The sequence below is a fragment of the Hemicordylus capensis genome, chromosome 11, assembly GCF_027244095.1.
Source record: "Hemicordylus capensis ecotype Gifberg chromosome 11, rHemCap1.1.pri, whole genome shotgun sequence".
Classification (NCBI taxonomy): domain Eukaryota; kingdom Metazoa; phylum Chordata; class Lepidosauria; order Squamata; family Cordylidae; genus Hemicordylus; species Hemicordylus capensis.
In genome coordinates this window covers 6098028-6125331 of record NC_069667.1, presented here as the reverse complement: position 1 = coordinate 6125331, position 27304 = coordinate 6098028, and the positions used below count along the sequence as shown (strand labels likewise).

Here is a 27304-nt window from a genome sequence, read left to right as displayed (position 1 = left end):
GCAGTCAGTCACTGGCGTCCCTCTTGGCACTGCTGCCTAGAGAAAGTGTGTGTGAGAGTGGAGCATTTACACCCTTTTAAGTTGGGGTTATAGTTGTGTATGTAAAGCAGTAAGGAAATCCTCCAGTCTTCATGTTGAATTGCCCGACTGGACAGAGGACAGAGAACAGGCAGTCAGAAAAGCCGCTTTTAGTCATATGCTCTGTTCTTCTTCTGTTAGGTGATGTTGGGCGCCCCGGATCTCCAGGCCTTCCGGGGGAAAAAGGGCAGCCCGGCCGGGACGGCATACCTGGGCCATCTGGGCAAAAGGGGGAACCAGGTGAGGCACTTTTATCCTCCAGTGGCCATTGCTGGTGTCCGTCTTGTGTGTCTGTTTTAGATTGTGAGCCCTTTGGCGACAGAGATCCATCTTCATTTATTTGTTTATATCTATGTAAACCGCTTTGGAGACTGTTGTTGAAAAGTGGTATATAAATATTTGTCGTATTTGTATTCGTATTCCCTTTTATGTGTAATTCCCCTCTCCCTATAGGGGGGTAACGTAAGATGAGAGTTGTGCCAGTTTCAGCTTTGTTGGCAGGCAGTACGCAGATCTATTAACCTGTGTGTGGTGGTTTCTTTTTCAGGTCAACCAGGCTTTGGGCGCCCCGGACCTCCAGGACTGCCAGGACTATCAGGCAAAGTTTTATTTATTTTTTCCCTTTATCCGTGTCAGAAGAGTGGTGGACTGGCCTGATTTCTGGATACAATACAGCCAGAAACTCCCAATCATATGCCTTTGTTTTATAATCAAAATGGAGATTTGAGGCACTTGCAACATCAGTCAATATGTGTCTTGTGTTTTTAAAACAGGTCAAAAGGGTGACTCAGGCTTGCTTGGACCCCCGGGGCCTCCAGGATCCCCTGGTCTGAAAGGGGAGACAGGTGTCCAGGGGTTTCCTGGCCTTCAAGGTCCACCAGGCCCTCCAGGACTGCCTGGGGCACCTTCAGAAGGTCCTAAAGGTAGCCCAGGGCCGCCAGGAATACCAGGGAGACCAGGTAAGAGAGCAAATGAGCAATATGCCAACATGTCGCCAGTAACTTAATTTTGCCAGCAGGCTATTAGACTGGACTGAATTTCTGATCAGCCCTTTTCAGTACCTCTTTATGATTTGGTTGACATGGCAAAACGTTGTCTTGATGTCTTCTGGGTACCCATAATTCATTGTGGTTACCTGAAAGTAACAGTATCAAGAGAGAGACCAAAAATCACGCCCACTGATAGCCTGGCAGCAAAATTCAGTGCCTTTTGCCAACTTGAGATGGCCTTCGCATGTCATCACAGCAATCATCCAGCCGGGCACCTTGTCGGCTTTAATAGCATCTGCCAATCTGCCTGCGTCCTGGCACCATTGTGTGCACAAAGCGTAATCATAAACACCACCCCTCAGGACCCATGGAAAGCCAATCCATCTTAGCAGCACAGCATGATCAAATTGGATAATGTTTTCATTCATCTTCACGTCGTGTTTGCGCATCCAGCACGTCCCACGGCTCCGACGGATTCAGTGCACCATCATTCCATCTTCATCCTTTCATCCCGCATCTTGGTTCCCGTCCCTCCGTTGCACTAATTCTGGAAATGATAATTTGCATCGTGGGCAAACACCGCTGAGCAGATATTGGGCATCTGACAAAATCTGTATTGGGGCTGAAACATTTCTGAAATCGCAGTGAGCCTTCACGGTGCTTTTCATGTCCTCCAACTTCTGTGTTAAAATTAACAAAGTGGGTCAGCTGAGCCATGGCTTCGTTGTCACTGTGACTGTCACCTGTGATACGATTTTATTTATATTGGCCACAGGTCTGTGCCTATTCTGTGTCTTGCTAGTTAATTAATTAACTGTCTTGCTAATTAATTAATTAATTAATTAGTTAATTATTGCTAGTGCAATAAGGACGTGCCACTAATTTAATCATTGGTAACAGCAGCACACAAACATAAAATTTAGTTTGGTGTGGAAAATTCAGCAAGTTTCTAGCCTTTATGGGCAAAATCTGGTAGAATCTCAGAGTGAGGGATACTTGGAGAAGATCACCTCAGAAGACAATCTCAGCGAATGGGCATGTTTCTGTGGTCTCAAAATTCCATTTCCCATGGTGCAGGATTTGTATCACCCTGGCTTAAATTTTTGCAGTGTGTTTCCTGGAGTAAATGCAGACTTCTGTGCTAGTGAAGTGGCATCTAACCCAGGAGTTCTCAAACTTGGGTCTCCAGACGTTGTTGGACTACAACTCCCAGCATCCCCATACAACTCCCCATGATGGGAGTTGTAGTCCATCAACATCTGGGGACCCAAGTTTGAGAACTCCTGGTCTAACCCAAACGGTTTCGTATTTAGGAGGAGAAACTATTGCATCAGCTAATGGTAATGAGAAAACACCAGTAACTGCTCAGAGGTGTGTCCTTTTTATCTTTGCGTTGCATGCCCTGGGCAACGAGGAGCATTCGTCTCACTCCATCATGCATGTCCCTGGGTGGGTAGACCAAACTATTATTGCTCTTCAAGGCAGTCCACATCTGAGTCCCTCAAAATGGGCTGCAGTTGATGAAATGACACTATTATGCAGTTAATCACAAAAGCAGACTTCTCTCTGATCAAAGGAAAATTCCTTCCAAGGCCTTAATGAATGCATTGGATACCTGTTGAGCTTGATTGTCCTTGTTGGCATCGGAATGTGACACATTCATTTGACTTCAAAGGGAGTCCCCTTCTGTCTGGTCATGGACTTGCTTGGATGTGAGGACTCCTAAATGGCCACGTCGTCAAAAATGGTGATAACTATAAAGAGCTGAATTGTTTTAGAAGCTCGCCATGTGTCATAATAGTTTGGTGGATGCATGATGTCTGAAAAGGACTTTTAGATGGGTGACCATGAAGATGTTTAGTTTGTTGACATATCTAACCATGTTGATGTTTCCCCCTTCCCTTACCCTTCTAATGATGGCCTTGATGAACTATTGATCCCCTCCTTCCAGGTTCCACAGGTTAGCCCATTAACTCCAGTGTCATAACTTTGCATGAACTTGAATGGGTACTCATTTGATTAAAGCAAATGTACCAGTCTGTACGATGAGTATGCCAAGTCATAAACCTCAAATTTGTGGTAGCATTAGAAGCTGCAGTAAGGAAGTGTGACAAAATGCAGGAGTTTGCTTGTGAACCACCCTCAAAAGTCGGCAGCTGAGGTTATTCTTGGGGCTTGGGCAGCTGTCACAACAGATGTGTGAGCACTGGAAGATATTCCCTTACGGGATGGAGCCGCTCTGGGAAGAGCAGAAGGTTTCAAGTTCCCTCACTGGCATCTGCAGGATAGGGCTGAGAGAGATTCCTGCCTGCAATCTTGGATAAGCCGCTGCCAGTCTGTGTAGACGATACTGAGGTAGATGGACCTATGGTCTGACTCAGTATATGGCAGGTTCCTATGTTCTTAACAGTGGTCACAACCCCTCTAGTCTTTTAACTAAACACAGAATTTAAGGCTATTGTGGCTGGGGGTATGCAATCCAGTATCTGAGCACCAGTATTCCCTCTAACAGGGATTCCCAGATGTTGTTGACTATAATACCCATCATCCTCAACTGCAGTGACCCCTGGCCAGGGATGAAGAGAGTTGTAGTCATCTGAGAATCCCCATTACAGGAGCACTGTTGGGAACCCAAGTTTGAAAACCCCGGCTTAACTATTAGACCAGGGCTACTCAACTTCAGCCCTCCTGCAACTACTTAATTTTATCTAATTTTAATTTAATTTAATTTACTGCCCTTCCTAAAGTGGCTCAGGGTGGTTTAACTAATAATAATAATAACAACAACAACAACAACAACAATCAAAATAAAAAACCAATTAAAAGCAGATTAAAATTACAATCAAAAACCAATTAAAAGCAGATTAAAATTACAATGAAAACTTAACGTCCTTAAAAGCCAGACTACAGAGATGGGTCTTTAAGGCTCTCCTGAATGCCTCCAAGGATGACAATCCTCTTATATCAATGGGGAGCATGTTCCACAACCTTGAGGCGACAACTGAGAAGGCCCAATCCCAGGTCGCCACCAGATGCTTTGGTGGCACCCAAAGATGGATCCCTCCTAGTTATCTTAATGAGTGGTAGGGATCTTGTAGAGAAAGGTGATCTCAGGTAACTTGGACCTGAGCCTTTCAGGGCTTTAAAGGTCATAATCAGCACTTTGGACTTTGCCTGGAAACATATCGGCAGCCAGTGCAACTGTTTAAGAACAGGCAGAATACGGTCTCTTTGGGATACTCCACAGACCAATCTGGCTGCTGTATTTTGAACTAACTGAAGTTTCTGAACTACGTACAAAAGCAGCCCTACCAGCTGGTGCACCACTGTTTTCAGGTCATTTTCCTCAAGAAATGGGCAGAGTTGTTGAACCAATCACAGCTGGTAAAAAGCACTCCTGGCCACAACCTCAACCTGAAGCATCAGGGTGAGACCTGGGTCCAAGAGCACTCCCAAGCTCTGTTCTTTCTGGGGGAGTGTAACCTCGTCCAGAACAGGAAGTTCTATCCCATCTTGCAAATTACGTCCCACAACAATGAGCACCTCCATCTTCCTTGGATTCAGCTTCAGTTTATTATCCCTCATCCAGCCCATTACTTCCTGTAGTCAGGCATTTAAGGGGCTAATGCCATTTCCTGATATTGATGTCAAGGAGACATCAACTTGAGTGTCATCAGCATATTGATAACACCCAGAACCAAATCCCCTGATGACCGCACCCAGTTGTTTCATTTAGATGTTAAAAAGTATGTTAAAAAGTATCGGTGACAGAATGGAGCCCTGACAGACTCCATATAGTAGCTCCCATTTTGAAGAGCAAAATGTTGACCTACAATTCCCATCATCACCTGACTGTTGGCCGCTGGGGATGCTGGGAGCTGCAGTCCAAAAACAGCTGGAAAGCTGCAATTGCATAGCCCTGCATTAGACACTGTGCATCTTGTGCAGACTTTCTTTGCATCTATTACTACTACTACTACTACTACTATGAATATTTATATACTGCTCTTCAACCAAAGTTCTCAAAGTGGTTTACATAGAAAATAATACATAAATAAGATGGTCCCCTGTCCCCAAATGGTTCACAATCTAAAAAGAAACATAAGGTAGACACCAGCAACAGCCACTGGAGGGATGCTGTGCTGGGGATGGATAGGGCCAGTTGCTCTCCTCCTGCTAAATATAAGAGAATCACCACTTTAAACGGTTTCTCTTTGCTCAGTTGACAGAGGTCTATAGTTCAGGGCTGCACTGGCCCCCTGGCTGTTGGACTACAACTCCCATAGCCCCCAGCCACAGTAGCCCTAATCAGGGATGATGGGAGTTGTAGTCCAAACACAGCTGGGGGGCTGAAATTGGGCACCTCTGCTATAGCTGATCTGATTTGCCAGGGGCGCAGGGCAGGGAGTTTGCTAAGGCATGTTTATTTCCAAAAGAATAAGGAAGGTTTTTCCCATAGCCGTGTCCTGATATCAGTGAACGTGTCTTTTCTAGCGTTATGTTAGCCAGACCTAGTAATGATCATTTAAATCTCTTTCCATAGAACAGGAACGACTTGGCATACGCATATGATTTAGGATGAAGCCTTAAATGTTTTGCTATGATGACTTTTAAGAAGCCACACCTTTATGCCTACAACCCAATCAACTTCTAAATGTTGAATTACTATAAGAAGCTCATGTCACTCCCTAAATCCACAGTCTTAATTTTCCCCCTAAATGACTTAATTTTTTTTTAAAAAAAAAACCAGTGGGCAAAATTCAGAGCAGTGTGGACTTGTTTTATGCTTAGTCTGCTGTTAACCCCACATTACTTCTAGAAATGGCAAGATCTCTTTGGGTTCTTCGTGCTTCCAACCAGCCATTGAATTTTTTGATGATGTAAATCATAGCAAAACATACATTATAGAGAAGTCTTGATATTTGCCTTGTCTTTTTGTTTAGCAGTAATATAGTATGCCATGCAAAGAATGTAGAGAGAAAGCAAGTGAGATAAAACTGGTGTGTGTGTGTGTGTGTGTGTGTGTGTGTGTGTGTGTGTGTGTACACACTCCCTGGTTTATAAGTATGTTGCACGGAATATGTTCATTCTTTTTAATCATTTCACTGCAATGCAAATAGATTATTTGGTCTACACTGAGGAATCACTGAATTCCTACCCAGTCATTTTCCTGGAATAGGCAAGGCAGGATAGTATACAGTATCTGCATTATATGAATTATTAAAAATAAATAAAAATCTTCCAACAGAAGCAACTTGAAATTTATATTCACTGGTGTGAGGCTTTGGCCAAAGCTGAAGACTCTGCAGAGTTCCCTTGGCACCAGGTGGAGGTGACCGTCCTCACTGGGCAGTTCTGCACTTTGCCCAGGGCTGGGGCAGAGGCCCCTTTAAGGCAAAAAGAGCCCTCTTGTCTTGGAAGGGTATACGGCATGCTGGGAAGTGTCACCCCTTCCAGCTCTCTCCTCCTAGAGCTCTTAAGAAAGGCCCTCCCAGTACTGAGAAAAACACAGTCCTGTGCAGTGGTCAGCATAGAGGGAAAAGGCTCCTACACTGAAGGGTCTTTTGGCAAAGTGGTCCCCACTTGAAAAATAATGACGATCACTGAGCTAGATGCTGTGCAGCTTTAAAATCGGCAGAAGGGCTCAGTAATGGCAAAGAGGGAAAGTGACATTTGTGAATGCAGAAAGTTTAAAAGTGGGTGTAGGTAAGAGCCCCCTTGAATGCAGGCTTCTCCAATTTCTAAACCATTCTGTTGCCAAAAGACAGATACATAAAAGCGGAGAGAACTCGGATTGCTCTTTATAAAGGCATCAACTGGGAGAATCCCTTCTGCAACCAGTGAAATGGTTGAAACAGGACACATCTTTGGAACGAATAGATAGCAAGCCCCAGACAGTCCGGTTAAAACTAAAACAATAACCAAGTTTGGATAGAATTGATTGGTCCTAGCAGCCTAAGTGCTAGGGGAAACTATACACACACACACACACACACACACACACACACACACACACACCCCATTATAGATATATATCTGCATATTGAGGTTCGGGGGCGGGCGGCATTCTTCCTTTGCATGCTTGTTTGCTCCAAACTGTGATGATGAAATGGGTTCGCTGTTGAGTGTCAATATCTCATTTGTGCTACTTCTAACGAGTAAATCTTATTTTGCACTGTGTGGTGTCTGGGTTCTTCCTAACATCGAACATTGGGCTTTGGTGATCTCTGACCCTTCCAGGTCCTCCAGGTTAGATTCTTAACTTGGTCAGTTTGCCTTGATACACTGCATTGGTTTTTTTAAAAAAATGTAATGTTTACTGTTGTGCTGGCATTATTTTTAAGGACTGTGATTAATCCTGCACTTGCTTGTACTGAACAGGAGTGATGGCTTATTATATCCTGAATCAGACCCAGGTTTTTCTTCCAAAACAGCTTTTCCACTGGCATGGATTCTGCTGAATTATATTAATTACCCAGATGTGCTTTGTGGGTAGGGATTTTATTTTTTCATTATACTGGCTCAATAGCGCCAGTATAGTTAAGATGAAGAGTGTTTTCAGCATTCCACTGTTATAGGTTCCAAACATCCTGTTGCTTATAAAATCAAAACCCTTTGTCCAATCTGCCTGACCATCAGCACACATCGGCTAGGTGACAAGAGACACCTCCCCTGCAAATTTGATGAAGATCAAATGAAAAAAGGCTTCGATAGAGCAGTTTAAAGTTGTTCTCTATTGAACGGGTTTAAAGTGTGGGCGAAGTTTTTTTGGACTGAAGAAGTCATGTTTAATTGATTTTGCAGTCCCTTTGAATAGGTTAAATCATTAGCTTCTTTGCTAGAGAATATATATAAAAGTGCCATATATTTTTTTTTCAAGGCAACCTCCCCTCCCCCCCCAAAAAACCCATCATCTTTTTCACTTACAACAAAAGAAGAGTCTATGCAGTAGTACTCTTGAAGTCACGGTGCCCATAGCTCTGCCCACAACCAGTATGGTGGCCGCTTCACCACTCTGCCCTTGGGGCCAAATCAACCTGCTCCTCCAGCTGATGGCCACTCACTCCTCTCAGGTCTGCGCTGCTGTGCTGGCCACACCACCACAACCACCCCTGTTCCCCGGGAAGCCCTTTTTTCAGTCTGGCATATGATGCTGGCTTTAGAAATGGGGTTCCATGCCTCCACACTTTGCCTTGTCTTTCAGCGGGCCATTGGGCTGTGGAGGGAAGCATCCAAGCAGATGTTCAAGAGGTGCTGCTTCCCCAATCATATGCCACACTGTACAAAGTCTTTCCAGCTTATATGGCACAGGAGTTAAGATGGGCAGCTTAACGTAGAATTTCCATGCTTTTTAGAGCACGAATTAAAATGTAAATGCATCTTAACTCTCATCTTAAACCGGAGGTTTTTTAAATTATTGAATATCAATAGGACATGGGTTAATCTTAAGCCTTTAAGGAGGTATTAGGGGGCTAAAGGTTCATTAGTAGAACATTAATAACAAAATTAATAGAATTTTGTAATAGTATTAGCAAGGAGAACATTTCAGAAGGCTCCAGAAGAGACCCCCAATTTGTTAGTTTTGTATTAAAATGTATCAGCTATACATATGTCAGCAATATCAGCTTTATATAACTATATCTTTTGTCCTGTACCACATCTTTAAGTTATGAATGTATAACCTATTTTTGTATAACTTTTATTTCATATATAAGGCTACTCTTTGAACTTGTGTATCATTACCGTATAAAGATGACCTTTTATTGATCAGCTTGGCTAAAAAGAGAGAGAAAGAGAGGACAAACAATCCATTGGAAACCTCACCTCTGCATCCCACTTAACAATGAAATTACATGGGGTTGTTAGGAGGAGAAGTCCAATGGCATGTACTCTTTTCCCACTCCACATGCACATTCTTTGTGCTGCTGATGGCGCCACTGATTTCCCCAGCATTCTGCCCAACTCGCATTCATTTCCATTGATCCAGAGACAGAAAACCCACTGTTGGATTGTGCCCGGTATCAGGGTCCCCTCTGGCCTGGAATCTAGCCCTCCTTTCCCACTCCACTTTTGACCCTTTTGGCCTATTGCCAGCACTGGTGTAGTACTTGCTGTAGAAGAGGTTAGGGATGTGCAACCCAGTTCTAGTTCAAACCTGGTTTGATGTGCAAACCAGTTCTAATCCAAGTGGTCTGGGTTCTAACCAGACCGGCCTCCCAAAATGGGGTGCCTGTCCAAGTTCGAACCGGACTGGCCCCGGTTTGAGCAGGATCAGTTCGAACCGGTTCAGGGTTCTGCTGTAAAGGGGGGGGTGTCCGGTAAGGAGTCCCCTTTATGAGCAAAGGGGCAGGGGCTTCTCTAAGGTTAAAAGAAAGAGATAGGGGAGTCAGAGGACCTTAGCCTGAGCAAGCAGTGGCAGTGGAGGCTCCCCTGAACCCCCACCAGCCTCCCCGAGGACAGCCCAGGCCGGCTGTGGCCTGGTCCATGCCTCTACGCATGTGTGGAGATGCGAACCAGACCAAAGATGGCCCAGGCTGTCCTGGGGGAGGCCAGTGGGGATTGAGGGGAGCTGCTGTCTACACCACCGCTGCCTTTTGCTTGGGGTAACGTCCCCAGACTCCCCTACCTCTTTCTTCTAACATTAGGGACGCCTCGTGCCCCTTTGCTCATAAAGGGGAATCCTTACCAGAGTCCCCTTTACGAGCAGAGCCTTGAACTGGTCCAGTGGTCAAACTGGACCAGGCCCGGTTTGGCCAGAATCAGAACTGGGCCAGGCCAAATTCAGTTCAAATTTGAACCGAACAGGTCTGGCCAGTTCTGTGCACATCCCTAGAAGAGGCTGGTTCATTGGGGGTCTCAAGCTCTGTTAGTGCTGGGACCAGGCTCTCCAGCTTTGGGGTCTCCCAGCCAGCAAGTTCAAGCTGGTGTCAGGGCTCAAAGCTAGGGCTGGGCCTGGGGCTAGCCTGACACATCCCTCCTCAGACTCCATGCTACTCCTCAGGGCTGACATTAGCAACTACCAAATCCCCAGGGCTCACTTTCAGATCAGTTCCACTCTGAGTGTGAAGATCTGTTTACCCACAGTCCCAAGGGACATACACTCCTTGGTCTATAAGCACAGGTTTTAGTGGAAGAAGAAGATGTACATCTCAAGAGGAGTCCAAGTCATACTGACCCACAGACTTCTGTTCTGTAACATCAAGGTCTGCCTGGTCCGGAAGGCGCCCGAGGACCTCCTGGAACTGGAGGAGTTAAAGGAGAGAAAGGAAATCCTGGCTTGCCAGGTCAGCCTGGACTGCCCGGTTTAAAAGGAGATCAAGGATTATCTGGACGCCCGGTGAGTAAATGATGGTGGAGGAGGGGATGTGCTTCTAAAGCAATGGCTGGTTTTAGAAGAAAGATTTCGTTGGCATGTACAACTTTATCGAGCCTAGAATCAGACTTGCAGAAGTGGCAGAAACTTTATAAAGCCTAGCATCGGACTGGTTTCTTTCTAAAAAGTAGGAATGGGCAGCAAAGCCACTTCTTTGCCACCTCCAGCCTTTCTCTCATAACTGCAAAGGCCTCGGCTTTTCTCTTGAAGGACAACACTGAGGTTCTGGTTCTGACGGTTGCAGGGCTTCTGCGCATGTGCAAAGAGTTCAGCAGCAAGAGGTCCAGTGAGATCCCTTCCATCAGGGCAGCCCAAGTCACTCCTCAATACTAAATGTCACAGGGGGGTATTTAAACCAAAAAGCTAGTGGTCATGTCCCCTTATTGTGGTGGCAGACACCATGAATTTGCTCTTGGATTGTGCTCTGAACCTCTCTAAAAGTTTCCTTCCCAAGCAATGGCTTGGGACCCCGATATCCAGACAACCCTTAACTGCAGAGATTGCCAGGGCTGTTTGGAGTGTTTCTTGTCCATGCCTGGAATAAATGTGGAAACATCTCCTTTTCCAGACAATTAGTGCTACATGAATTGGCCCCCCGTGAGCACCGAGGATCTCTTTATTGTTCTGCTTTCTTCACCCTGTTTTCAGTTCAGATTAGGAATGCTCAAAGGGTGCTTATTTGCTTTCAAGGCGATTGTTTCATTTCCACATTTTCATGGTAAGCGTGATAACCGTCGTTGTGTCGTCACAGGGGGAGTCCGGCCGTCCAGGTCTGAATGGAATGAAAGGTGATCCCGGCGTCCCAGGCGTCCCAGGATTCCCAGGTATTTAAAAGGCAATTTTGTCAAAATGCTTCCCAGATGACCCCATGAAGCTGCTTTCTATAGAGTCCATCTAGCCCAGTAGTCCACCTGAAACTTCAGACCTGCTGACAGGCAGTGGGGCTTTGCCAGCACCTCAGGTGGTCCATCTAGCTCTGTATCATCTACCCAGACTGGCAGCAGCTCTCCAAGGTTTCAGGCAGGAGTCTCTCCCAGCCCTACCTGGAGATGCTGCCAGGAGTTGAACCTGGGACCTTCTGCATGCAAAGCAGATGCTCTATCACTGAGCTATGACCCACTCAATTTTGTCCTACCGAGACTCTAAAGAGCTTCTGAGTATCTACAATACCGAAGGCAGCGTATATGTTGCACAAGTGTAGAATGGATGTTCTGCAAAGCAATGCTCGTGCTTTACTACTGAACTAAACCTGCAAGTGATTAGAGGTAAAGGCCAGGGGTAAATCTGTAGTTAAGGTCCAGGACAGTAAGCAAAGGCTGGAGGGATCACAAGGCAGTTACCTAGTCAAGGTCCGGCAGATGGATCGGTTCCAAAAGGCAGCCGCCCAGGTGGAGGGGAGGCAAGGTGAGTCCTGGGCCTCAGAGTCTGCGAGGCTAACTCTGGCAATGAATTCCTGAGGCTGCAGAGCTAAGCCTGCAAGGTCCTGGGCTCTGCTGCCAGGTTCCCTGATCCAGTCCCCCCAGTACCTTAACAAGGTGTGATACCTGCTCCGTGCACTGCGGTTGGTAAGGGAGGCCACAGATTTTGCCTTCCCACTATGTATGAACCGCCATGGGTTTGATCTTTCAGGTATGAAAGGCCCCACTGGGCCTCCAGGACCAGCTGGCCTTGGAGGGGATCTTGGACCACCTGGCTCTCCAGGTAGGTGTTCCGTTCTGCTGACATCCAAATTTATTTATTTATTTATTTATTTATTTATTTATTTATTTATTTATTTATATCCTGTCCCTCCGTTCTGCTGACATCCAAATTTTTATATATATATTTATATATATATATATATATATATATATATATATATATATATATATATATATATTTATATTTATATTTATATTTATTTATATATATGTCCTGCCCCTCCAGTGCACTACTGCTTGGGGCGGCTCACAGCAATAAGATAGACACAAGATACAATGAAAGTAATAAAACCAACTAAATTGGTTTAGTTGGTGGTGCAGGTGGTAAAACCCTGGTGGTACCCTGGTGACGCAGTGGTAAAACTGCTGCCCTGTAACCAGAAGGTTGCAAGTTCAATCCTGACCAAGGGCTCAAGGTTGACTCAGCCTTCCATCCTTCCGAGGTCGGTAAGATGAGTACCCAGAATGTTGGGGGCAATATGCTAAATCATTGTAAACCGCTTAGAGAGCTTTGAACAATATAGAGCGGTATATAAATGTAAGTGCTATTGCTAAATTAAACAAACAAACAAGTTGTCAGATTAAGAACCAATCATTATTAGGTCCAAATTAAAACTAAAAATTATAAAAAGCTAAAGAAATAGAAAGTGAGGAACTCTCCTGACTGTCGCTTACTCTGGAAGAGAGGTGGGTCTGAAAAGACTTAAAAATAATAATAAGAAGAAGATCTGAGCCATTGAGTCTACTTGGAAGCAAAGACTTGGCTTGGTCCTTCATTCTCCATGCTGAATACCCCCAAGATAGGCCCATTTGCTATCATTATCGTTTTATTTAGAATATATGTATAAACCCCCTTCCAGTGAAAAGTTCTCAGAGCAATTAACATAACAAGAGAGAGGAGAAAATGTTTTGTTGCCTCCCAAGGGCTCACAGTCTCAACAAAAACACAGGAAGAACACCAGCAACAGCCAGTGGATGTGATGCTCTGCTAGGTTAAATGAGGACAGCCGCCTCCTCTCCTGTTTGTTAGAAAGCCACTCATTACAAAGGTGTCTCTTGGCCCGATTAGCAGGGATTCATAAACATCTATTGCTTACCACAAACCAAGAGTATTCTATGAAGAAAGACCAGCTGCGGAGACACTTTTTAGGAAAGCAGATTCTCCAAAAGCCAGCTGGTTGCTGTTCGAATTAGTGCTGTACTTGATGGGCTTGACCAGCAGAATGATGGCAAATCCTCTGCTGAAGCAAATCCATTTGGATCACAGCTTGGGCCCAGGATATTTAAGAGAATGCCTTCTCCATTATGAACCCCACCACCTCTTAAGATCTTCAGGGGAGGTTCATCTGAGGGTGCCGCCGACTCGCCTGATGGCGACTCAGAGGCGAACTTTCTATGTAGTTGCCCCAAAGCTGTGGGATGCACTTCCTGCTGAGATTAGAAATGTTCCATCCCTGGGAGTTATTTGCACTTGGCTTCAGGCTTCGGGGTAAACGTTGAGCAAAACCACTTCGAAGTGCACTCGCGGCACTGGGGGAAGCAGCCCCTCCCCTCTGCTCTCGCTTTTCTTTTGAAACCAGTCCACATGGCATGCTCCGTGTTTCCTTCTAGCCAATGGGAGTGGTGTGGCGGGGCGGAGAGAGAGCTCCTGCAAAGATAGATTTGCATTTCTGAAGAGAGCATGCCTCTTATCATGCTAATGATTCTACGTCAGGGCCTCTCCCATTTGCTCCAGCGTTTCAGAAAAAGTAGCTTAAAACCAGCATTTTGAAAACCCAGACATACGTCGAGATAAGCTAGAATTTGCATCACAAAGCCCTGTTTGTGTGTGTGGAGTGGGTCCAAAAATCTCGAAGGGACTTCGAGGTAAGTTTGGCTGGTGTGTTGTAAGAGATTTTTGACACCTCAGAATCCCTGCAACCAGGAATAAATGAGGGCTCCAAAAATTCTCACACTGACCTATGGGTTCTTTTGCTGGTCCTGGCTGTCAAGAATCCCAAGATTCAAGAAGACACGAGGAGAATGAAGGGATTATATTTAGTCAAAACAGATTTATTTTCTTACCAATGTTCAGATGAATCACAGCATACAGCATGCAGCAAAATTACTTCTCTCACACAAAGCAGTCACAAAACTAACAGCCTTGAGACACTGACAGGACAGCCAGACCCTTGCGGTCACAATATACTATACCCCGAGGGAACCTCAACTTGTTCCTCTTTTTGCTAGATGCTAGGTGCCGTCAAATTGATTGATCGGATCAACTTCCACCTTTCCTCCTCCTGTGTGCTGTGCCTGAGCCACCCTCCCTGAAGGAGGGAGCCTCTCCTTCTATCCTCAAATTAGGGTTTTAAGTACCCTCACCTTTCCCACCTATGCACTAACAGTGATTGGATAAAGAAGGGTCATGACCATCCATGACCCTCGGCTAACCTGTCCCTTTTGACATTTAACACCATTGGCTAGGGAAGGTCCGAAAGAGGAACAAGGTGTGCCATACGGCTAGGAGAGATATGAAAGAGGAACCAGGTGTAGGTCGAATGACCCCCTCCCCTCCTTCAGATGGAACATTTGGGAGGGAGCATTCTCGATATGAGTTACCGAAAAATGAGGAAGTGTGTGCCTGAGCTAACAGGCTGATTCTCTCTCATCTTAGACAGTAGCTTTTTGTGGGGGTTGTTCTTGACAGCATGGAAAATTTTGCTAGAACAAGGGAAGTTGGCATGGTCTCATCTTACAAGGCCTAAACTGTGTCGAGCAAACAGACCCATGTCAAGCATCTATATAATACAATATGGCTAACCTATCTATGCACTTATTCAATATAAAATTGACCTGATTAGGCCTTACAGAGTGAACACACACACTCTTCTGAAGCAGATTTGGGGCAACAAAGTGTAAAGCCTCCTGTTGACTTTCAGGAAACAGCTGAAGATATATCTCTTCAGTCAAGCTTTTTAGCTATCTAGTAGTTTTTATGGGCAGCTATTTTAATTTGAACATTTTAATTGTTTTAAAATGTCTTGGTTTGTTTAATTGTTGTAAACTGTCTATAGACTTCGGTAGTGGGTGATATACAATAGACAGACAGATAGATAGATTGACTGATTGATTTTCTTTTTGCTGGGATATTTGACTTGGCGGATGTTTGATCTATCCCTCTTTGGTGCAGTCCTCTTTTATGAGTCACAGAGATGACCATCTAGCCTTCTCTGATTTCATGCTGTCTTGACTTTATCTTAGGTCCTCCAGGGATACCTGGCCCAGCTGGACAAACCATTGTAGTGAAAGGTGACCCGGGTCCCCCGGGGCCTCCGGGACAGCCTGGATTTAAAGGTCAGCCTGGACTGCCAGGCCCACCAGGATTGCTGGGTATGTTCTTCGTTAGAGGTGTAAACAACTCCTGAATGCACTCCACTGCACACTTAATGGTAGGCTAGCCTGGGGGCTCTCAAGCGTGGGTCCCCAGGTGTTTTTGGACTACATGATGGGATTTATAGTTCAACAACATCTGGCAACTGGACTAGCTATGGGATTAAACAAGCCCTGCTACTATTCACAGTGAAATGTTGTGGCCCAACTATTGACAGCTCAGGTACATTTGCCATAATTCTGTTAATTCATTTGTGTGTAAATGTTTCTAGGTCCAATTGGCCTTCCTGGTAACTCTGGGCAAGATGGGCTTCCTGGATTTAGTGGGCCAGATGGCCGTAAAGGGGAGAGAGGACTTCCAGGTCAACCAGGTACGGTAAGCACCCTATCCCTGTTTAGTTAAGTAGAATTGTGGGGTGGGTGCAGAAATGTAGAAGCCATGATTTTATTAATTTGGTAAAGTGATGGGATTATCAGTTGCATTTTAAGGAACGGGGTATTTTGAGAACTTTATAGGTAAAGAGGGCCCATAAGGATGTTGTCTGGCTGAATGGCTGCCGAGAAATGTAATAAATAAATGCATATGGGTCTTCTTCAGAGTCTTTTGCTGCAGCCATCTGTAGCTGTGGTAGATATTAAAGGGGGATAAAAAGGGGAGGGCACTGCTAGCCAGGTACTCTGCTTTGGGAACTGAAATAAGTCCACTGTAGGGACTGGAAGAGGGGGAGTCACATGTTTAGAACTGGTGGCTGATGTGAAGACAGCTTGAGTCAGATGTTACAAAAACGCCCTGCAGAAGCAGTGTACAGCGGAGCAAAAGAAGTCCCGCCCCCACCGGGTAAATCGGCAGCACCCCCTGCCGATTTACCCCCACACTTAGAGTGGGGCTTGTTTGAAGAATGAAGATGTCAGGCATTCCATGATTGCTTGTCAGATGTGGGAAGACCCCGAAGCATGATGGTGGGAGCTTCTGTGATTGCACAGCTGGATCGATCCAGCCACACGGAAGCGCCTGCAATCATGGAAGTGCTTGCCATCACGCATAAGGCTCCTCCCTCTTCAGATAAGCCCCACTGTAAGCATAAGTGGTGGAGTGCACTGCTGATTGATGTGGCAAGGGCGGTACTTCCTGCCCCTTTGCCCTGCTGTCCATGGTGGCAGCGGTGCATCTTATAATGTCTGAATCAGGCTTTGGTGAGCATGAACTTGGAGGCAGGTGTGGTCCATAAAAGAAGCAAAAAGCTTATTAACTCAAGTGGCAGAATATGAAGGAGCTTAAACCCCCAAAGGCAAAAGCCAGGTGGGTTTTCCATTGAAATGCACAAGCAAGATTTGGGGCGAACAAATTCTTATGCTGGGTGGAACGCGTCCACCTTCTTCCGCGTTAGAGGGTTGCGACAAAGTGTTGCTGCTGTCGTCCTCTGGAGAGGCCCCAGAGAAGCCACCCCAGCTTTGGGTGATCATTCAGCCCTCTGATCACCTTGAGACCTTTGGCACTTGCTCCTTGATCTCTGTTCCCGCATGAAATGAAGGTGGCCTGATCAGAGAGACTGACTGTCTGCTATGTCTCTCCCATGCACACAGGTTTTCGAGGGTCACAGGGCCCTCCAGGTCCAGACGGCTTGCAAGGACCGCCTGGTCCTCCAGGAACTGCTTCAGTCGCCCACGGATTTCTTATAACTCGCCACAGCCAAACGACAGACACTCCGCTGTGCCCACGAGGAACAATCCAGATCTACGATGGGTTTTCTCTCCTCTACGTGCAAGGGAATGAGAGAGCCCATGGGCAGGACTTGGGTGAGGCATCCTGTTGGCTGCAAATGTGACACCAGAGGAATGTAGAGATTTTCTGGTACAGGTTGTGTGTGGGCCCCCCATGGGCCACACACAAGAGCTGAGTGGACCATGTGTGCTTCTGTGTGCTTTGACGAGCTCTCAAGTGCTGCTGCAATTCTTGATTATATTGTATGTACCAGTTTTTAAATTTGCAAGTGCAGACCCTGGTCCTTATCAAGATGTAATCAAGGGGAGTAATAGCTGGAGAGATGGGCATGCCCGCAGCTCTTGCCTGTGGGCTCCTCAGAGGCATCTAGTAGGCCACTGTGTGAAACAGGATGCTGGACTAGATAGCCTGATCCAACAGAGCTGTCCTTATGTAGATCATTTTACTGCTAGGGCTATGCCTCTCTAAAGCAATGTGGTGATGGCCACCAGCTTGGAGGGGCTTAGACAAATCCACGGAGGATAGGTCTATCAATGGCTGCTAGTCTTGATGGCTAGAGGATGCTTCCAGGCCCAGAGGTAGGATGCCTCTGAATACCCGTTATAGGGGGGCAATTGCAGAAGAGGGGGTGTGCCTTCATCTCTTGCCTGTGGGCTTCCCAGAGGCATCTGGTAGGTCATTATGGGAAACAGAGTGCTGGACTAGATAAGCCTTGGGCCTGATCCAGCAGGGCACCATCAACCACACCCCACAAGGCATCTGCACAGGGCTGAAGGTCCCCGAGATAGCTAATCAGTGGCCATGATCTGGCCCTGGACTTTACAACTTTTACTGTGTTTGCCACAACAACAGCCTTGAAGCGTAGACCACTACGGGTCCCATTTTACAGATGGTGGCTGTGAGAAAATGATATGGCAGCAAGCGAGTCTGCAGCAGAGCCGCCCTTATGCATCCAGCGCCCACTCATCCCCTGGACAAGCAGTTGGGAAGAGTCTCCTGCGTAGAACATGGAAGCTTTAGGAGTTGCCTGGAGCTCCTTTGCTACCATGGATGGAAAGCAAGAGTGTTCCCCCATCATATAAAATGCCTTTTATTTGCTAGGTACCGCTGGTAGCTGCCTTCGCCGCTTCAGTACCATGCCCTTCATGTTCTGCAACATCAACAACGTCTGTAACTTTGCATCTAGAAATGACTATTCCTATTGGCTCTCCACTCCCGAGCCGATGCCCATGAGCATGGAGCCATTAACCGGGAAGAGCATCCAGCCTTTTATTAGTCGGTGAGAGAAAAAGAGTTGGGTTTGGGGCTGAACAGAGAATTCTTGAGGAGGAGGAGTTGTTGTTTTAAATAGTAGTGTAGATTACCGATGCCCCTGAAATCCATAATTTATTCCAAACCAGCTGCAGACCATGTTGTACCCCTGATGTTGTCCTCTAGAGCAGAACATGGTCCAATTCCTCCCCATCCTTTCTCCTGGTGGGAAGGAGAGGGAAGGGGCTTGGAGGCAGATGTGAGGAACAAGCCCGCCCTCCTTAGGTTGGATTTTCTCCTGTACTGGAGAAAAACCTTCAACTTTGTAAAGCTTTTCTTGCACTGAGGTGAGCATTAAGAGCCTATCAAGAACTGAACTCACCTAATTTGGAGAAATCCTCTTGGAGCTCTTCGCAATCTGTTTTGATTTTGAAAAAACGGTATCTCAATATTTGTAGTAGTAGTAGTTTTTGTAGCAGTAGTAGCAGAGTAATGAAACTTTTAACTTGCTCGTAAATGATCTGGAGTTAAGGGTAAGCTGCAAGATGGCCCAGCTTGTAGATGATACCAAACTATTCATAGTTTCATCTGCAAACTGGGCCATCTTGCGGCTTACCCTTAACTCCAGATCATTTAGGAACAAGTAAAAAAGCAGCGGTCCCAACCCAAGACAGATCCTTGGGGGAACCAGCTTCTTACTTCCCTCCACTGAGAAAACTGTCACATTGATTCCTACTCTCTGCTTCTTGTCCTTTAACTGGCTTCCAACCCATCAAAGGTCCATGTGTGTGATACTGAGCTAATAGACCGATGGCCTGGCTCAGCACAAGGCAGCTTCATATGTCCAACCCAATGGGCATATGGGCTGAGGACTGACACAAGGAGGTTGTTGTTCTTGTAACACACACTTACCTTATGGCAGTGAGTTCCATTATTTATGGTGATAGCCTCCAGCTTAGATGGCCTTTAACAGGGACTTCTGGCCCTTGAGTGCAATTTCTGTGTTCAGAGGCATCTTGCCACTAAAAGCTAACTTATTTTCAAATCTTTCCCCCCACCCCACCCCGCCAGCTGCACAGTCTGTGAAGCTCCTGCCATGGTTATAGCAGTACACAGCCAGACCATTCAAATTCCATCATGTCCACAAGGCTGGGAATCACTATGGATTGGTTATTCTTTCATGATGGTACGTGCCCACTCTGAAACGCTTCTGTAATGATGTTTTGTGATCTGCGAGTCTGTCTGTGTCTGCATTCTCCTCCTTGAATGGGGTGAATTGATGATTATTTATTATTTATTTATCAGATTTGTACACCACTCCAAACTTTCGTCTCTGGGCGGTTTACAATAACAACGGTCATGTAACCGTTTACATGAGAGAGGTACATCTGAGAGAGGAAAGGGAGGTCACAGAGGTTGGGTCGGGGGGATCTGCAGTCTTTTGAAAGAGAGAGAGCCCTCAAATGCCCCTTCCCCCTAGGAAACACATTTGTGACATCGCCAGCCATCACACCAATTGTCATCTTGATCCCAGAACTATTTGCGTGCCTAGTAACCAACTTGTCACACTAGGGAGCAAATCACCATCATGCTTAAATAGGCATAGAAACAAGGGATCTGAAGTCAACAGGGGGAGACGGAGGTGGGCAATCACCATCCACTCACCATCAGTTTGGCTGCATTTACATATGCCATTTGCCAGAGATGTTAGGGTGAAGCATGCAAAGTGTATGTGACCCTGGGATATTCTCCTGGCATGGTTTCCAGTTCAGAGGGATTTGAGGCACTGCTTCCATTCTCAAAGGTAAACGATATTTTGGAAATCTAACTTGGGTGCAGCAGTGAAATATTGCTGATTTCTTTCCCCTTTGGCTGATTAATGGCCCACCTTCAGTTTCCAGGAATGAAAGAATAAGATGCCTTATCAAAATGCACTGCCATTAACCATAAAAAAAGTTGCAATTGCATGTCATGCAAACTTGCACAGAAACTGCTCCATGAGTTACAGCTTGTCGATGTTAAGGGAAGCAGCAGCGGGGGCCTTCTTCATGAACTCTGATGTGTAGATAGTGACTTGTTTTGTACCATGAATATGGAGAGGGTAGAGAATGAGACTGTTGTCCCAGAGGAGAGCCTCCTCCACGCAGGAGGAGAGCTGGTCTTGTGGTAGCAAGCATGAATTGCCCCCTTTGCTAAGCAGAGTCCACTCTGGTTTGCATTTTAATAGGAGACACGGATGATATATCTGTAGGAAGTTCCCTGCCTGGCATCTCCAAGACAGAGCTGAGAGAGACTCCTGCCTGCAACCGTGGAGAAGCTGCTGCCCGTCTGTGTAGACCATGCCCACTCAACTTTGCCCGCCCCGCCCCCCCAGCTGTTTTTGTACTATAACTCCCAGAGAGCCGCCCAGGGACATATGTTTGGGCGGGATATAAATTTAATAAATAAATAAAAATTTAAATAAATAAATGATCCCCAGCCACAGTAGCCAATCGCCAGGGATTATGGGAGTTGTAGGCCAACATCTGCAGGAGGGACAAAGTTGAGCAGCCCTGGTGTAGACAGTATTGAGCTAGATGGACCAATGGTCGGACTCCGTATAAGGCAGCTTCTGATGTCCCTATGCCTTGAGTCATTCCCGGTCTTCCTATCATCTTCATCTGCCCTGTCCAAAAGCAGTGTGCCAATGAATGCTAGCTTTAGGGGTGCGGGTAGGGGACAACAGCATAGTGGGGCTGTCTCTTTCCTGACCTGGGGATAAGCATCAGAAAAGCATCTGATTGGCCACTGTGGGAAACGGGATGCTGAATTAGACGGGCTTTTGCTCTGATCCGCTAAGGCTCTTCTCATGTTGGATGGATGTAGCCGTTCCATTCTCTTTATGGGGGAAGGAAATGCCAGTGGGTCCTCTTAGGCCTGATGGCCTTCTCCAACTGCCAGCTGAATGCAGTAGGACAGACCCTGCTCTTTTTGTTTTTCAGCACACAAGTGCCGGCGCAGAAGGATCTGGACAGGCTCTGGCCTCCCCCGGTTCCTGCTTGGAGGAATTCCGCTCGGCTCCCTTCATTGAGTGTCACGGTCGTGGGACCTGCAATTATTATGCCAATTCATACAGTTTCTGGCTGGCAACAGTGGAGGTGGCAGAAATGTTCAGGTAATTATGTCTTTTAAATATATTCTTGTCTGTAGTCTGCATTTCACCCTCCCCTTCTATGGATGTGCAAACAGGTTCAACGTCAAACGGGTTCAGTTCAACCATTCGGGGTCGAACTGAACCATCTCCTGTTTGGTCTGACCCCAGACCGAACACCCCGCCTCCCCGACTGTTCAGCCAGGGGTGGGGGCGGTGTTGCAGACATTATGATTGGTTTTTTAAAAAACTAATTTTTTTTTAACTTACCCCCTCCGGGGGAGTTGTTGGAGGCAGTGGGGAGGTGTGGGGAGGTTCCCCCTCCCCCTGCCAGACTCCCTTGATGCCCATACCGTCTGGCCACTTCCCCTCTGGCGCGGCAGCCATTTTGGAGGCACAATTGGCTTCGGTTTGACCCGCTGGAAGGGGGTAAGTAAAAAAAAAAGTTTTTTAATTTAAAAAAATAATCTTCGCAAATCCCCCCGGACCAAACCAGGGGGGATTTGAGTGCGTGCCGGACCGAACTGGCCTGGTCCGGGTCCAGTCCAGACTCGAGCCAAACCAGACCAGCTGGTTCCGTGCACACTCCTATCCCCTTCTTCATCTAAAGTACAGAAAGGAAGCAAAACCTGTGCTTGCTGGCTACACACCTGGGCATCCCTGTGTTCAGCATGCCTGTGAAAGTGTACGGTGTTCCGCGGCATAGGGAAATGGGAGGATAGGACTTCTTACTGATAACAGAATTCACAAAAGCTCAGGTATCTTTTAAGGTCACTTCTCTTTTGATTTTGTGAAACAATGTTTCACGATCTCTAAATCTAATGCTGCTGTTTTTCATTTTCATTTTCAAGTATAAGCAGGCAGTAAATGTTGAGTGCATCAGATGCAACAAGTATTACACCAGTAAATAAAACTGGGGTGGTGGTGGTGGTGGTGGTGGGGCGTTTAACTGCAGTACATCAAGATTAATTCCAGGTACAAAACGGTAGTACTGCAACTTTCAAATTTAAACCAGAGCTAACAATGCTACACTGTAATCTGATACAGAGAGTTGTTTCATTATATACAGTATCATGAGAGACCAAACTTCATCGTAAAAATGTTGCTATACATTTTTGACAAGTTGTTTTCACAAGTACAGTGAACTCTATTTCTTTGTAGTGGTGCTATGTATGGGTTAAAAGGCACGAGATTTCCCCATGTGGCATGATCCCCACAGAGTACAAAGCCCTGGTTTCCTGCCTCCTTCTCACCGGCTTCCACAGATAGGCCCCGCACCAGAGAAGTGTGTGGGACAAACCTGCCATTGAACAAACCTGCTAGGAATTCAGACAACCCTGACCACTCAAACTTGGGTCTTAAGAACAGCCCTGCTGGATCAGGCCCAAGGAAGCCCATCTAGTCCAGCATCCTGTTCACACAGTGGCCCACCAGATGCCTCTGGGAAGCCCACAGGCAAGAAATGAAGGCATGCCCTCTCTTCTGCTGTTGCTCCCCTTGCAACTGGTATTCAGAGCCATCTTGTCTCTGAGGCTGGAGGTGGCCTATAGCCACCAGACTAGTAGCCATTGATAGACCTGCCCTCTGTGAATTTATCTATAAGGCCTGGACTAGGCTGAGGAGTTGTGGATTTAAATCCTCCTCAATGCTCACCGGATGACTTTGGGCCACTCTCTCTCCCCCTCTTCCTGTCTCTGAGCCTAATCTACTTCACATGGTGGCTGTGAAAATAACATAGGATAAGGAGAATTTTGGACCCTACCCCCTGAGCTCTTTAGTGAAAGGGTAGGCTAACAATGATAGTTGGAGGAGTAGTGATAATGATTACGATTATGCTGTGCTAGATCAATACTTTCAGATGGCAACAATTCCCAGTAGGCTGGTTGACACAGTCCTAATTAGGGTAGGAGACACATCCTACCCAAGTTCGGGAGCTGTGCACGCTCCCATTTTCCATTGTGAGTACAAAGCAGATAAGGGGGAGGAAATGATTGTCAGCTAAGCAGCAGCAGAGTCGGAGGGCTCCGTCATACCCAGCAGCTGTACCCGGTAGGATGCAAAGCCTTCCGTTCCCAGCACAAAGGATGAAAGAATGAAATGCATGATCTACATGCATTGCCGTTGGCCATCTACAATCCTGCTCAGAGAGGGTTCATTTCTTTAAAAGCTGCAGTTACATGTTGTGCACAGAAATTCTGCCTTGAGTTATGGCTTGTAGATATATTTCAGAGATTAGGAAATGCCAGCTTCTTCACAAGCTCTGGTATGTAGATAGTGACTTGTTTTGTTCCAGTGGATGTGGAGATGCTAGGGAACAAGGTGATTTGCTCCAGAGGTGGGGCTGCCGCCCACACCTTGTGTCCATCCCAGACTTCTCATAGTCTTCATCTGCCTCATTAAAGATCGTGAGAGCAGCTCTAGTGTCTGGTTTTCTCCCCCTTTTAAAGAAAACCCTTCAAATGGCCATAACTAACTGTCTTTCTTTCCCTAAAAAATTAACCAGTAAACCTCAGTCAGAGACCTTGAAGGCTGGAGACCTGAGGACGCGGATTAGTCGATGCCAAGTCTGTATGAAGAGGACGTAATACCTTGGAGACTTGCAAAACCGCTGCAAATTCTTTTGGTGCACTGTCCTTCAGCTATAACAATGGTGCTATTGTGCAGAAGAAGAAAGAACTTCTTTTTGTAAAAAAAAAAAGAAAATAAAAAAAGAGAAAATCCAGATGATGCAGATTCCGGTGTACCTCTCCCAAGTGCCAGCCCAAAGGCGGTCTTCTGGTGCATTTTTGTCAAGGGAACTGATCTCTTGGAAATATTGGAGACGCTGAAGGGACACTAAAGGATCTGAAGGCGAAATGGCCCCACCTCCCTCTGGTGCCTAGAGAGCCTGTTTTTAAATCGCCGAAGAGAAAAGAAGCCACAGGGCATCTTTCACAATGATGAGACTCCAGTTCTGAGAAACCCTGTCTTCATGGTGCTACCAACCCTACTGTATCCCAGGATTTTAATATGAAATGTTTAAGCTTATTTTTCCCCCTTTGTAAGTAATGAAATGTGTATATTGTGTAAACACTTTTTTTTTAGTTTTCAACTTCTGAATCATTTAGACACAAACCAGCCTAAAAATCACTTGCCTTCACAGGAAAAAGAAAAAACCCTATATATAAATATATATTATATATTAAAAATATATAAAAGCCTCAAAATACCCATCTAAAGCAGGCAGCAGTACTGTGTAGCAATAAATGGCAACGAGAGATCTGTCCCCTCTTGTAACCAACTACTACTGAATTTTAAAGTTTTATTTTCTGCCGTGCGTTGCAGTCACACTTTATTTGGGAAATGTACAATAGCATTTGTAGCATATTGTTGCGTCTATATGCCACACTATTGGGAGATTTTCTATGTTCTTAAGAAGCCAAAAAGAGAGAGAGCATTTTAAAGGGGTTTATTTTTGCATATTCTGTGAAATAAATGAAATGCTTCACCATATTCAATATTCTTTTATAGAAAAAGTCACATTCATTTGTATATCACCTTTGTTCAGCAAAATGCCCCCTGGAAAATTAGCAATTAACATAAATATTTCTACACATATGCACGCGTGTGCGCACACAAACACACACAAATCCACTTTTTCCAGAAATGATGCCATATATATCTTATCCAGAATAACTGTACACTTTAGGAAATCCTTTTGACTGAAATAAAGTGAAAACTGGTAAAAACGGACCTTTTCATACCTGCATTTCAGTTATTCCATGTGTGCTTTTTATGTAGTTGATTCCAAATCAGACGTTTTTCTAATGTTTGCTAGTAGGACATCTTATATCATGTCTCATATGATAAGTGAACTCTTTTGTGTACACGTGAGAGCTGGGATCAAATGGATCCATGATCTTGAGGAAGAAGCTGAGTAAGTATGCAAGTCTTTATTTTCTTTTAATTCTACCCGCCTTGATATCCCATCTGATTATACAGACACAGTTGTTGGGGGTCAGGCTAGATGGTTGTATACATGTGCGGCATACAGAGATGGTTGATCTGTATTGTATGCATTGCATACTTATTCACATATGTTCAGTGCACTTCAATAGTACATACAATCTGTACACTGCTTTTGAGGGCTCCAGTCCCTGGGCCGACTTTTTTTCATTTACGTGAAACTATGTGCAAACACCTGTATGCATGTACAGTGTGATGCCTGAGCAGCCCTTGTATATTGATTGATTGATTTACTTACAATAGGTAGTGTCCAAAAGTTAATTATGACTAAGCACCACTGAAAGGAATGAGACAAGTTAGTCATGACTTAAATGCCATATAATTTCAGTGAGACTCAAGACATGACTGAGTCTGGAAGCCACCTGATATTTACAGATTGTCTTTAAACGAGATTGTCAAAGCAGTTTACGTAGTAAAATTGGACAACAATTAAAGCATCTTAAGTCTGAAACTTTCATTTGAGTTTCATCGATGCTCCTCGTTGAGTCTTTTCGAGGCTTCCTTGGGCAAATTGGGGGATGGGGCCGTAACTCAGTGGTAGAGCATTGCATAGCATGCAAAGAGCCCCAGGTTCAATCTCCAGTTAGGACTAAGAGGAGACCCACTGCCTGTCAGAGTAGACAAAACCGAGCTAGGTGGACCAATGGTCTGACTCAATAGGCAGCCTTTCCTATGTTCCTTCCAATCTGTAGCTTCTGGCTCTTGAGGGCAAAGTTGTTGGCACTGGAGAAAGACAGTCACATGAGAAGCAGGGATTGATCTTGCCCAGGCAGATGTCACGGCTTCCAGCTCACCTCATCCTAAAACATATATATTCTAAAGCTTCCACAACAATTTCTTCAGCTATCTTCTTTATGTGGAACAATCTTAAAAGTTTTGGGGACCTCATCAGGCGCCTCCTGGCTCCATTGTTAGCTGGGACAACTTTATTAGATGCTATTTGGTGAGTGGGGCCCAAACTGGTACAGCAGAGGTTACCTCCCCCTAATGAGGCATAAAGATCCATGAAGAGCAGGAGAGAAGAACTCTGCCTTGCAGCTTTGCCATGTGGAAGTCATAATTTAATAGGAGAATGAAAAGAGGAAGAATCTTGGTGTTTTTCCAGGAAGGTCCATACAGAAGGGGAAGGAAGGGTTTAATATGCCTCCCATGATGCAACAGGAGGGGAGATCAACCATGTGACAAGCCGGGATAAGAGGGAGAGGAACCGTTTGGTAAACTTCCAGCAGCGGTGGAAAAAGGAAGAGCTGAAAGACGGGGACCCTCATCTGTTTAGCAAGAATGACTCAACAGAGAGGAATGTCTTCCTCAGTCTTGGCCATTCACATAAATAAGGCACTGACAATGCTCTGAAAGAGCAACCCAGGCTTCGACCTAGCTATCTGTTTCTTTGAGGACTTTGTGAAATTCCATTTGTTGTCGTCGTTGTCGCCCTCTAATTTTCTCCTTGCCAAGTGTGGGGTCCTTAACATCCTTCTGGTGTGGTGGTTCTAGAGCACTCCTATGATCAAATGTATGAAGATGCCCGATACCAAGTTAGAGAATTACTCCATCTAACTCAGTAGGGTCTACACTGGAAGAGACTGAGAGGTCTTTCCCAGCCCTGCTCCTGGGAATTCCAGGAATTGGACCTGGGAGCTTCTACACAGGCAGAGCAGGTCCTCTACTAGGGAGCTCTCAAGG

General features: G+C 45.6%; 1 protein-coding gene across 4 annotated transcripts in view; it reads left to right on the top strand.

The window, feature by feature from the left end:
• Positions 1-25348, top strand: part of COL4A5 (collagen type IV alpha 5 chain) — a 132864-nt gene extending 107516 nt beyond the window's left edge. For 2 of the 4 annotated variants that reach the window (XM_053273942.1, XM_053273943.1), the window contains 13 exons: positions 220-318; positions 626-676; positions 852-1037; positions 10271-10404; positions 11192-11264; positions 12070-12141; positions 15384-15512; positions 15785-15883; positions 17097-17309; positions 18337-18514; positions 19558-19672; positions 21468-21640; positions 24120-25348. In XM_053273942.1, the coding sequence (XP_053129917.1) occupies positions 220-318; positions 626-676; positions 852-1037; positions 10271-10404; positions 11192-11264; positions 12070-12141; positions 15384-15512; positions 15785-15883; positions 17097-17309; positions 18337-18514; positions 19558-19672; positions 21468-21640; positions 24120-24201 (1604 nt within the window). In that variant the 3' untranslated portion in view covers positions 24202-25348. Of the gene's footprint in view, positions 1-219; positions 319-625; positions 677-851; positions 1038-10270; positions 10405-11191; positions 11265-12069; positions 12142-15383; positions 15513-15784; positions 15889-17096; positions 17310-18336; positions 18515-19557; positions 19673-21467; positions 21641-24119 lie in introns of those variants that run through there. The other 2 variants (XR_008311641.1, XM_053273945.1) reach the window with 2 other exon arrangements.
• The last annotated feature ends 1956 nt before the right edge of the window (positions 25349-27304 follow it).